General features: G+C 38.2%; 1 protein-coding gene across 2 annotated transcripts in view; it reads left to right on the forward strand.

Annotated features, from left to right (window-relative positions):
* NAA25 (N-alpha-acetyltransferase 25, NatB auxiliary subunit) overlaps positions 1-13,260 on the forward strand; it is a 75,839-nt gene extending 62,579 nt beyond the window's left edge. Inside the window, exons 23-24 of one of the 2 annotated variants that reach the window (XR_014826916.1) lie at positions 5,955-7,133; positions 7,916-8,071. Coding sequence is in view for 1 of the 2 variants with exons in the window: in XM_021074209.2 (XP_020929868.1) it covers positions 5,955-6,101; positions 10,464-10,586 (270 nt within the window). In the remaining variant the exon portion in view is untranslated. Of the gene's footprint in view, positions 1-5,954; positions 7,134-7,915; positions 8,072-10,463 lie in introns of those variants that run through there. The other variant, XM_021074209.2, reaches the window with a different exon arrangement.
* The last annotated feature ends 344 nt before the right edge of the window (positions 13,261-13,604 follow it).

The raw sequence follows: 13,604 nt of genomic DNA on the forward strand, positions 1-13,604 counted from the left end.
TTGATTCTTTTTTTATGTGTGTGTGTATCTTTTTAGGGCCTCACCCACAGCATATGGAGGTTACCAGGCTAGGGGTTGAATTGGAGCTGTAGCTGCCAGCCTACACCACAGCTCACAGCAATGCCAAATCCTTAACCCACTGAGCAAGGCCGGGGATTAAACCTGCAACCTCATGGTTCCTCTAGATTTGTTGCTGCTGCGCCACAACAGGAACTCCTAAGCTATGCATTTTTAAATTTAATTTAATTTAATTTTATTTTATTTATTTTATTTATTTTAAATCAACCATATTTTAATTTAAAATTTAAAAAAATAACTACTATCTTCCACCTCAAATGTGTTTCTTTTTTTAAATTTTTAAATTTTTAAAATTTTTTTATTACTCAAATGAATTTATCACATCTGTAGTTGTATAATGATCATAACAATCTGATTTCATAGGATTCCCATCCCACAGCCCAGGCACATCCCCCCACCCCCCAAACTGTCTCCTCTGAAGACCATAAGTTTTTCAATGTCTGTGAGTCAGCATCTGTTCTGCAAAGAAGTTCATTGTGTCCTTTTTTTCAGATTCCACATGTCAGTGAAAGCATTGGATGTTGGTGTCTCATTGTACGGCTGACTTCACTTAGCATGATAGTTTCTAGGTCCATCCATGTTGCAAAAAATGCTGGTATTTCATTCTTTTTAATGGCTGAGTAATATTCCATTGTGTATATGTATCACATCTTCTTGATCCACTCCTCTGTTGATGGATATTTAGGTTGTTTCCATGTTTTGGCTATTGTAAATAGTGCTGCAATGAACATCGGAGTACATGTGTCTTTGCAAGCTGTGGTTTTCTCTGGGTAGATGCCCAGGAGTGGGATTGGTGGATCAAATGGTAGTTCTATTTTGAGTTTTCTGAGGAATCTCCATACTGCTTTCCACAGTGGTTGCACCAATTTACAATCCCACCAGCAGTGTACTAGTGTTCCTTTTCCTCCACACCCTCTCCAGCACTTATTGTTTGTACACTTTTGGATGATGGCCATTCTGGCTGGTGTAAGGAAGTACCTCAGAGTGGTTTTGATTTGCATCTCTCTAATAAAGAGTGATGTTGAACATCTTTTCATGTGTTTCTCAGCCATCTGTATGTCTTCTTTGGAGAACTGTTTGTTTAGATCTTCTGCCCATTTTTTGATGGGGTTGTTTGTTTTTTTGGTATGGAGCTGCAGAAGGTGTTTATAAATTTTGGAGATGAATCCCTTGTCAGTTGCTTCATTTGCAAAGATTTTCTCCCATTCTGTGGGTTGTCTTCCTGTTTTGTTTAGGGTTTCCTTTGCTGTGCAGAAACTTTTAAGTTTAATGAAGTCCCATTTGTTTATGTTTGTTTTTACTGTCATTACTCTAAGAGGTGGATCTGAGAAGATGTTGCTGTTGTTTATGTCAGAGAGTGTTTGGCCTATGTTTTCCTCTAAGAGTTTTATAGTGTCTGGTCTTATATCTAGGTCATTAATCCATTTGGAGTTTATTTTTGTGTATGGTGTTAGGGAGTGTTCTAATTTCATTCTTTTCCATGTGGCTGTCCAGTTTTCCCAGCACCACTTATTGAATAAGCTGTCCTTTCTCCATTGTATATTCTTGCCTCCTTTGTCATAGATGAGTTGGCTGTAGGTGCGTGGGTTTAATTCTGGGCTTTCTGTCCTGTTCCACAGTTCTATTATTTCTGTCTTTGTGCTAGTACCATATGGTTTTTATGGCTGTTGCTTGGTAGTATAGTCTGAAGTCTGGGAGCCTGATTCTTCCAGCTCCATTTTTCTTTCTCAGGATATCTTTGGCTATTCTGGGTCTTCTGTGCTTCCAAACAAACTTTAACATATTTTGTTCGAGTTCGGTGAAAAATGTCCTTGGTAATTTGGTAGGGATTGCATTGAATCTGTAGTTTGCCTTGGGTAGTACAGTCATTTTGATAATATTAACTCTTCCAATCCACGAGCATGTTATATCTTTCCATCTGTGTCATCTTTGATGTCTTTCATCAGTGGCTTGTAGTTTTCAGAGTACAGGTCTTTTGTCTCTTTAGGTAGGTTTACTCCTGGGTATTTTATTCTTTTGGATGCAATGATAAACGTGATTGCTTCCCTCCAAGCTATACATTTTTTAATATCACTATTTTAGTATCATGGTGGACTTTCTTTTTAAAATTTATTTTATAATCCATTATCATCATTTTCTTTTGGATGTACAGATTTGGCTAATAGGAGCCATTTTAAGCTGGTTCCTGTCCTTAAACGTGTCCTCATTGGCTTTGAGCTCTTACTTTCTGGAAAAACAAAAACGCTTTGTACTCACCCATTGAACTGAAATCAGACATTTTTTCAGTGAGCCCTGGTTTCTTTATGGGGCATAGTATTTTTTTTTTTTTTTTTTTGCCTTTTGTCTTTTCAGGGCTGCACCCATGGCATATGGAGTTTCCCAGGCTAGGGGTCCAATCGGAGCTATAGCTGCCGGCCTGTGCCAGAGCCACAGCAGTTCGGGATCCGAGCCACGTCTCTGACCTACACCACAGCTCACGGCAACCCCGGATCCTTAACCCACTGAGCAAGGCCAGGGATCGAACCTGCATCCTCGTGGATGCTAGTCGGGTTTGTTAACCACTGAGCCACGATGGGAACTCTGGGGCATGGTATTTTTGAATCAAGAGCTAAGTGTTGGGTATACCAATTCCTATTGGGGCTTTATTGCTTCTAGTTAATCAGTGAAGAAAGATGGAAATTTATCTACACATACAAATACGTAGTTTTAAATAATTAATTCTTACTGATACCTCCACTTTTAGTCCATTATCAGTGTTCTTCCTTCCATTCCTCCCCTCATTCCATATTTGTAGCTTTTGCACTCTATAAAGGGTGAGAACCATGGTTCCCAGCAGCATATTTATTCATTTGCTGTTTTACAACAAATAATAAGTAGTTGTGGAATTAGTATATTAGTTCCACTACTAGTTCCAATAACAAAACTGCTAAATAAAGTTCAAATTTTTGCAGTGTTTCTTTTTTCTTTTTTTTGTCTTTTGTCTTTTTAGGGCCACACCTGTGGCACATGGAGGTTCCCAGGCTAGGGGTCGAATCGGAGCTGTAGCTGCCGGCCTATGTCAGAGCCACAGCAACTCGGGATCCGAGCCACGTCTGTGACCTACACCACAGCTCACGGCAACACCAGATCCTTAACTCACTGAGCAAGGCCAGGGATCGAACCTGCAACCTCATGGTTCCTAGTCAGATTCATTTCTGCTGAGCCATGACAGGAACTCCCGCAGTGTTTCTTTTGTCCTTAGATTATGTTCTAGTCAATGTGGATAGTTGAGGTATTCTGTAAAAGCACTGGAATTAAAAACTCAGATTGTATTATTAGTGTAATATAAATAAGACTCATATTTTCTGTTTGTATTCAATTTTGAAGTTTCCTCCTATCTTGACTTAATTTTCAAATGTGTAAAACATTAACGTAATTTTTATCCTTCTCATAAGGAAAGATATTTAGGATTTATTCTGCATATGACATGCTGTTTTATTAGTATTTGAGTTTACCTTATTAATGAGAGATTTTTGTTCACTATAGCAATACAGTAACCTTCATTTTTCGAAAATGTCGATGGTTTTATTAATGATATTAACTTCCTACACAATTCAGTAGCAATTCAGGAATTGTTTAGATTTGACACTTGTCCTGGGTGTTAGCATTCATTCACTTCTCTCCATCACTTTGTTCAAGATAATTTAACAGATCATGAGTGCAGAGTTTGAAAGTATGGATCAGAATTTCACTGTTACTTTCTCTTCCAGTGGATGCATACACTCCTAATATTTGTCGAGAGTTTTTGCTCTTTGCATTTTGTGAGAGTTTTTGTATTTATTGCTTTTCTGATTTCCAAAAATGAGAATAGCTTTCCTATTTTTATGATTGTCTAAGTATCCTAAAGATGTGAATATAGTGAAGATCACTCATTTTCCCACCAAGCAGTGATTAACCACTGCAAACAAACCAGAACCGTGCTCTGTAAAAGGTTCTATAACTTGGCTATTTGTTTTGTTTTGTTTTGTTTTCACTTAATAGGGTGAAACAGAACAATTGGACTTCTCCTTATTTTAGGAAATATAGATGTAGCTCATTACTTTTAATGGATATGTGCCATCCTGTTGTATAGCATAACTTATTCACATCATTGAATATTTGGTTAGTTCTAATTTTTTTGCTTCTGCTGTTTTTTTTTTTTTTAGGGTGGCACCATGGCATATGGATGTTCCCAGGCTAGGAGTTGAATTGGAGCTAAAGCTGTTGGCCTGTGCCACGCAACTTGGAAGGAGAGCCTCGTCTGTGTCCTTCACCATAGCTCATGGCAACGCCAGATCCCCAACTAACTGAGCGAGGTCAGGGATTGAACCTGCTTCCTCATGGATACTACTTGGGTTCATTTCCACCGAGTCACAAAGGGAACTCCCTTTCTGAGATTTTTAAAAAATGGTTCCTAGGTTAGTATAATCTTTAGAAAGATCTTTTCAATTTAGGAATTCAGAAGTAAGTACCTAAGTCTTCCAGTGCTTTGATGATTTTTTTTTTTTTTTTTTTTTTTAAGGGCTGTATCCATGGCATATGGAAGTTCTCAGGCTAGGGGTCAAATCAGAGCTACAACTGCCAGCCTACACCAATCGGAGCTACAAATGCCAGTCTACACCACAGCTCATGGCAACACCAGATCCCCGACCCACTGAGTTGGGCCAGGGATCAAACCCACATCCTCATGGATAGTAGTCAGATTCATTTCTGATACACAGGAACTCCTGCATTTAAAAAAAAATATTTAAATCTGTCTGGAATTTGTTTTTGTATTTATTATTTCACTTATTTTATATTTCACAGTATGTCTAGCTAGCTATCTCAGTACCATTCATTCACTTGAAATCACTGTTTTGAAATTCAGACCACTGTTTGAAATTATATTCTTTGCTCTTTCTGGGGTCTTGTGTCCTTTCAGTCTTTTTTTACTTATATACCAGTCCCATTTAGATTTAATGTAACTTTATAGTATACTCTTAATATCTATTAGGGCAAATTCCCCTTAACTATTTTTTAGTATTTTCTTGAGAGTTCCTGTTGTGGCTCAATGGTAATGAACACACCTGGTATTCATGAGGACACGCGTTCGATCCCTGTCCTCACTTAGTGGGTTAAGATTTGACATTGCCATGAGCTGTGTGTAGGTTGCAGACAAGGCTCTTATCTGGCATTGCTGTGGCTGTGGCGTAAGCTGGTGGCTACAGCTCCGATTCAACCTGGGAACATCCAGATGCCATGGGTGTGGCCCTAAAAAGACAAAAAAAAAAAAAAAAAAAAAAAAAAAGAATTCTTGGTTTTTGTTACCCATTATTTTTTACACTAGAACTTAGACTTTCCATTTCTATCATTAACATTAGATAAAATTTCAAAGACATAAAGAGAAGAAATGAAGTCTTGGTATCATCTCCTTTAGTGTTCCAGGAAGTTCCCAGTGTAAAGTTGAATACTGACTAACTAAGATTCCTTACTGGTTTTTTATCTCTAGTTCCCCAGAGCGAAGTAAAACCTTATTAAAAAAAAGTCAACTTGGCGCTTTCCCCTCTGCCCTCTGGTTCAATCCCTGGTCTGGGAATTGGGATCCCACATCAAGCTGCTGTACACTGCAGCCAAAAAAGATAACAAAACCAAAAGATAAAAAAGAAAACAAAGTCACCATTACTGAGTTAGCCATTATCTAATGGCTATTGAACTTACCTTGGATTGAGAGACTGTCCTAGTATCCAAAACTACCTCTATTCTTGTTACAAGTAATGGAATTAAATAATGCTATAGCTTGAAATTGGTACAGCTTATGTGATGTAAGCATGGGACAAATATGTTTAATAACCTTTCAACTTTTAAAAAATCTTTTCCAGCCGCCTGTCTTTACCAGTTTTCAAGACTATGTTACTGGACTCCAGACTTTAATCTCCAATGTTGTGGATCATATTAAAGGGCTTGAAACACATCTAATTGCACTTAAACTTGAAGAACTTATTTTAGAAGACACTTCTCTTTCACTGGTAAGAGGCCGTAGTTGATCGGCAATAAGTTATATATAGGTACTCAGGTGTTCTTATCTTTATCACAGGGACAAGTTAATTTTCAATTCATCATTCTCTCCTTATAGGACTTGCAATTAGAAGGTACATGGCAGTAGTTTTCGGTTATGTTGTTGGTGGTGTTTCCTCCCACCTCACTCCCCGCCTCCCATTCTTCCTACTTTTTATACATTTTTGGGTTGGTTCTTTTTCTGTGAAAACTACTGATGATTTATTGGGGAGTAGAATTAGTACTGTCCCTATTTTTAGCACCAGAGGAAAGGGACAGTTTCCTTGACTGAAAACTTAACCTGCTGCTTGATTGGCTGGTTTCTTTGCCAGCCCAGCAGTTACCACATGAAAAAGGAAAGATGCTGGACATCGGAAATAGTTCAGCTAGTAGTAATAATTAGGCCAGAGCAAGTCAGCCAAAAAGGAATGGAAACAAGTATGGAATCAAAGGAGCCAGTCATTAGTTTTCTCCTGATAGTTATCATAGGCTGATTTCTTTTTTTTTTTTTTTAATAGCTGCACCCGCAGCATATGGGGGTTCCCAGGCTAGGAGTCTAATCGGAGCTGTTGCTGCCGGCCTACACCAGAGCCATAGCAACGCCGGATCTGAGCCATGTCTGCTACCTATACCACAGCTCATGGCAATGCCGGATCCTTAACCCACTGAGGGAGGCCAGGGATCTAACCCGAAACCTTGTGGTTTCTAGTTGGATTTTTTAACCATTGCACCACGACGGGAACTCCATAGGCTGGTTTCTTAAAATTATACTAGTAAAATTCTTATAAAGTCTTACCTTTAAAATGTGGATTCTGGGAGTTCTCTTTGTGGCTCAGTGGTACCCAGGCCTAAGAAATTAAATCCATGTGAAATAGGTACATCTCATGCAGAATTTTGCCTTCTGCTCCGCACTTGCATGCCGAAAGGGGAGACACTTTCTGGTCCTTTTGGACCACTTTTATGTATAAAGAGATCTGATAATTAATAATAGTAGATATAGAGCTGTGTTTTTTTTTGCTTTTTTAGGGCCACACTTGAGGCATATGGAGATTCCCAGGCTAGGAGTCCAATCAGAGTTACATCTGCCGGCCTACACCACAGCCATAGCAGTGTAGGATCCGAGCCCCGTCTGCACCTTACACCACAGCTCACGGCAATGCCAGATCCTTAACCCACCGAGCAAGGCCAGGGATCGAACCTGCAACCTAATGGTTCCTAGTTGGATTCGTTTCCGCTGCGCCACGATGGGAACTCCTTTTTTTTACTTTTTTGTTTGGCCAAGTTTGCAGCATGTGGAAGTTCCTAGGCCAGGGATCGAACCCATGCCATACTAGTGACCTGGGCCACTGCAGTGGTAACCCCAAATACTTAATCTGCTCTGCCATAAGGGAACTCCAACTTTTTACTTTTGAGACTAAATGCAAACTCATTCTCTTCTCTACACCAAACTCCTATCTCCTTTTTTGAATAACTATAGAAAAGTAAAAATTCAAAATTACAGTACCTATTTTTAAAAAATCTAAGGATCACACACTTGAACAGATGTCACATTGCTTTATTTGGTTAGGCTTTGCTGGTTATCTTTGAGATTTTCAATAGGTAGATATGAATTTATGAAGCTCACTATTGCTGGGGTAATTGCTTATAGAAATACAGTGATTAAAAACCTGGCGGTAAGAGTTCCTGTCTGTGGCTCAGTGGTTAACGAATCCGACTGGGAACCACGAGATTTCGGGTTTGATCCCTGGCCTTGCTCAGTGGGTTAAGGATTCAGCGTTGCCGTGAGCTGTGGTGTAGGTTGCAGACGTGGCTCGGATCCCGAGTTGCTGCGGCTGTGGTATACGCTGGTGGCTACAGCTCCGATTGGACCCCTAGCCTGGAACCTCCGTATGCCATGGGTGCGGCTGTAGAATAGACAAAAAGATTAAAAAAAAAAAAAAAAGACCTGGCCATAGAGAGATATGTAGAAATTGCTTACCAAATTGGAGATATGATAATAGGCATAAAAATCTGAGTGAGTCAGAAAGAGTCTCAACTGAAAGAGGGACATGTGAGGATTAATAAATTTTCACCAGGTAGAAAGGAATGGAATAAAGGAATCCCAAGCAGGAGGAGGCACAGACAAAATCGTGGAGGCAGGAAAGTGAATTGTGCTTTTGGCACAACATGAGATGTTTGGCAGAGCCAGAGCTTACGGTTTATGGGAATGGCTGTTGGATATGAAGGTAACAGCAGACACAGTAGCCCTTCTGTCCTAGAGACTGTTGAATGGTTGTTCTGCTGAAAAATCTATCTTCCTCCTGAAATGACAAATAAGATTTCTTGTTTTGATTATTCTAGAGGTTATCCTTAACTCTGAGCTACTCTCTGGATTTTTCAAGCCTTGGTTTTGCCTTCATCTTTTGACCCTGAGAAAGCCATTTAACCTCTCTGGGCCTCAGTTTCTCTATTTGTAAAATGGAAATCGTAATATGTACTTCATAGGATTATAGTGAGTAAACAAAACAATAATGGCCTTATATTACCTTATTTTATTAAAGTCATGATACATATACTATACTGAGCAGCAGTGGCCACCAAATAGAGGATCCATATAGTGGTGAGTACTTTTTTGGGGGTTAAAGCAAAACAAAACTCTTGGATTCCATTTCCGTTAGGTTCACTTCTTTTTTCTTTCTTTCCTTCCTTTCTTTCTAAACTTGAAACACTGTGAACAAGGGCTCTGGAGTACTACCTCTAATCCCGATCCCCTTTCCTTTTCTCCAGTGGAATCCACTGAAACTTGTCGTGTGCCAACATACTTCCCACCCACTTTTTAAAACCGTCTGGTTTTAATGTAACTTTATAATGTACTCTAATATCTGTTACATTTCTAAAAGTAAATGATATACTCTATTTTATTCCGAAATGTGCCTTTTTTTCACTCTACCGATATTCAAGAGTTTTTGGTTTTTGCTTTTTAGGGCCACACCTGTGGCACATGGAAGTTTCTAGGCTAGGGGTTGACTTGGAGTTGCAGCTGCTGCCCTACGCCATAGCCACAGCAACATGGGATATGATCTGTGTCTGCCACCTCACCACAGCTCACAGCTGTGAGCCGGATCCTTAACCCACTGAGCAAAGCCTGGGATCGAACCTGCATCCTCATGGATACTAGTTGAGTTTGTAACCCGCTGAGTCACAACGGGAACTCCCAGGTATTTAAGAGTTCTGTTCAGGCTAATGCATCCAGATCAGTTTCTTCTTTTAAACAACTGTATACTATTGAAAATAAGAATGCATCACAGCTCTTGGACATTTTAGGTTTTTTGCTGTATGTGTGCTTTTACATACAGTACTCAGTGGAATGTATTTGTTGTATGTACCTTCTTAGAAATTGTTAGGTCACAAAGTGTGCTTATCTGGTTTCTTTTGGGCTTTAAAATAATGCCAGCTTTATTAGCTAACCAGTTTTTAGCCAACCTTCTTTCTGTGTTTGAACACTCCATCCTCTGTATTTTTTTGTGGTCCTTACCACAGGTCAAATGTGCAGCAAATATTTACCTCACATTTTGAGTAGCCTTAAGAAAATTTTTCGTTGTTTAACCTCTGGAACTCCTATGGATTTTGTCAGTATGGAGGGAGGCCTCTCGATTATTGTAACTAGAAAGGATGACACTGGTAAATTTGATGCTTTTAAAAAGTGTCTGTGGTTATGTCTTAATTAGTAATAAATCTCTACTTTTTTCCCTATAGTGAGAAATCTCAATTTTCCCACTTTGTACATCTCATAATAAAATAGTGGGAGTTCCCACTCTGGTGCAGTAGGTTAATTATCCAGCTTGTCTCTGTGGAGGCACTAGTTCGATCCCTGGCCCAGCACAGTGAGTTAAGTATCCACCATTGCCACAGCTATGACATGGGTTGCAGCTCCAGCTCAGATTTGATCCCTGGCCTGGGAACTTCTATATGCTGCGGGTATGGCCAAAAATGGGGAAAAAAAAATAGTAGTGATTTTATGGTCAAACTACTTAGTAATAATTTTCTAACTTTTTTTTTTTTATAAAATGTAGTGATTAAACATCTCAAGTTTTTTGACTTGATATCATTTATAATAAAGTTTACTTGAAAGAATAGTTATGCAAAAGCAACAGGGTCTCAGTGAAAAGTCTCATGGAAAAAATATACATCTGTGAAGAATGTAGCCATCTTTGCATTTAATGAAATTGAAAATGACCCACTGTATTCTGGTGAAGCCTGCAATGAGACCAAAAGTTGTGGTAATTTATGCCTAGGAACTATAATCTGAGGGTATACTTTCTGAGCAAGATCACTGATTCTTATTTCCTTTGTAGGAAGAGAGAAAATTTTCAAAGACTGTGCAAGGGAAGGTGCAGAGCAGTTACTTGCACTCACTTCTGGAAATTGGGGAGCTGCTGAAAAAAAGACTTGAGACCACAAAGAAACTAAAAATTTAGGTTACTAAGAACCACAGGCACTGATGACTCTACAACAGAAAATGACATCTTCCCAGGCAAAAGCTACATCTGGTTGACCATCATTTTAATCCAGAACTTCCTCATAAAATGCATGAAGGACTTTGATCGTGAATTAATTTTTTAGGTATTAAATGTATACAACTGATTAAATTATTGTATATAAACCAGAAGCAGGACCCTCATCTGGGTTTGACCACTTTTTATACATGTTCATATGCATATGGCAGCCACAAGAGAACCCCACTTTTCTTCCCTTCTATCACCAGAGCATCTGGTGGTGATGGGGTTCTATAAAAGCAGCAATAGAAATAAGCATAAAGCATTGACCTCAGAGCAGCTGAATGGTCCTACCATTACAGCAATGGGCGTTTTGATCTGGTCCTTGAGCCTTAAGAAGCAGAAAGCAAAAGTAGAGGGGGACCATGACCTGGAGCAGGACCCTCTTTTCACATTAGCAGTTTAGTTTGAGGCTCCCTTGGCTTTGTGGCTCCCACAGAGCCCAAAGCAGGTAGCCAAAGGGCTTCAGGTGAAATTTGGCATAAGCACCTGCCACTGAAGGGCATCACTCAGATGATCACAGGCCCTCATTTTTTGGCCTACTAGTCCCAGTGGCCAAGGTATCCCCATCCTAGCTTCTGTGAGAGTTAAATCACAGATAGGCTTCTGCTAATTTACAGCTGTTTGGAGAGGAAAGTAGTACAGACCACTTATAAGCCTGCTGAAGACTAGCTTGCTGTCTTTTTGGGAAAGTTGAGAATCACTGTTTTAAAGAAAAGAGGTGTACATAATTTATGCAGGCAAGTATAATACCAACGTCCTTGGTTTTGTGAGATATATATATATATATATATATATGTATATGCTTCTACATATATAAGTATGTTTTCAAGCATATATGTATATATGCTTGAAAATAAAGATTTAATACTTTAGTGTTTTTTATGTGGGGGTTTTGGGAAAGAAGAAAGGAAGGAATGTATATTATGGATTTAACCTTAGGCTGGCAAAAAGGAACTGTTATCCTTCATGTTTGCATTGTTCACTGGAGCTCCCCAGGACTGTAGCTTCAGAGGTTGTTCTGACAGAAAAGATAAGCATTGCTCTTGAAAATGTTACACAGATTATATAGTTGCTTTGGTAACTTCTTTGTGTTTGAATCTGTGCTTCTGTTTTGGTCTTTGTTACACAAATACTGTTAAAGTTAGTAATTCTGAAAAGCAAAGAAATGAATTTGATGAGGAAATTCAAGTATCTGATGGAGGATTGTCTTAAAGACCTACAAGGTCCTTTTCAACCAACTCACTTCTCCAGTGAAATGTGATAGTTTTTTCTTTTAAAAGCAACCAAAAAAAAAAAAAAAAAAAAAAAAAAAGCTTGGAAAAAAAAATCTCTGTATGTAACACAATTGCATTTTGTTCCTGTATCTTGACTTTCTTAGATTTACAATTTGGTAGGGTGATTAATAACACTCTCACCTTCCAAAGAAACTTTTTTGAAAATTACTAAATTACCTGTTCAAAAATAAGACTTGTTGGAAGTCCAGTCCATCCATAATTTCAGAAAACTAGTTTAGATGTAATTTGGTAGCCACAATTGTCATACCCCATTCTAAAAGGAGAAAACTTCCTTGAACAAGATGAACTAAAAATTCTGATTAATTCTACATCTGACTTAATGACAAACCTATCATAATTTCATAAAACTATGGCCTATTTAGGTGGAGCTTTGTGTATGGGGGTAGGGGTATGTATGGCATGTTTTCTTGAAATGATGTTTCTTTGAATACCCAAAAATTCTGTACATAGAAATGCTCTTTGGAACAAGTCTATCGACTGACCATGATCATTCTAGTGTATGTGTGCTCAGTAGGCTGGCCTTGGTCCTCAGGGACAGTGTGTGACTCCAGTGGTCTACCTAACTAGTCTTTTGCCTAGGGGCATCTGGGTCCTCTGCTGGTTTAATGACAAATAATATTATGTCGGGTTATGCTTCCTTTGTTACTTGTTGATTTTCCTACTAAATGTAGCATTTTGATTAGATCCAACCTCTTAAATTTTGAGATAATTGTAAAAAGAATGAAATTATGCAGAAATGGCCAATATCTTTTATTGATCTGTTCTTTTGGAAACTGTCATGCACTATAAATTGTGTACAGTTAAAAAAATATATATATATATTCTTACATGAGTAAAAAGCACCCTCTCCAGCAATTGTATGTCATTGGTATTTGAAGAGAATTCCCAAATAACTCATTGCTGCTGCTGCTGCTGCTGCTGTTTTTGGTTTGTGTGGGTTTTTTGTTTTGTTTTGTTTTTGTGTGGTAAATTGATATTTTTAAAAAAAAAAAAAAAGGAAAGGAGAAAAAACACGACTACTGTTTACAGACTGAAGAATTATTGCTTTTTATACTACTGAGATCCTAAGTTAAGACTCTCCAAAGCAAACATTTGGTTTAAATCATTTATCTGATGTGGATAAAAGGTAGAGAAATTTTTAGTGTTCTCCACATAAATGTACAAATGCCTAGCTGTATTGCCCATCAATTTTGTATATTTTCATAATTTTAATTGTTCAAAATTGCATTATATTTTGCAATCACTATGTTCAATCTGGATTTGTCTTTCATTTTAATATAAAAAGGGGTTTCAATGTATCTACAGCCTTGTTATTGAAACTCTCCCTCCTTTTATGATGTGATTTATTAATATGGGAGATATATATTTTCTTCCTCCTTCAGAATTAAGTGAAGCATAGCAGATCTACTTTAAACTGGTTGGGTTAATTTATATAAACACTTTCATTTTAAGTTGGCATTTCTGCCTGATTCATCTTTGTTCAGATTCCTAGAAGCCACAATCTTTTAAATGGTATAATTCATCTCAATTTTGTGTTGTTATATTCTTCAGAAAAATGGTAATATTTGTGAACTTAAAATTATTCCAAGGCAGTAGTCCTTTTGTTTACCTTGTGTGCTAGCATTCATTAATTCAACATAAT

The sequence above is a fragment of the Sus scrofa genome, chromosome 14, assembly GCF_054392235.1.
Source record: "Sus scrofa isolate SSC_HxYL_T2T_F1_AM1 chromosome 14, Sscrofa_HxYL_maternal_Yorkshire_Landrace_v2.0, whole genome shotgun sequence".
Taxonomy (NCBI): domain Eukaryota; kingdom Metazoa; phylum Chordata; class Mammalia; order Artiodactyla; family Suidae; genus Sus; species Sus scrofa.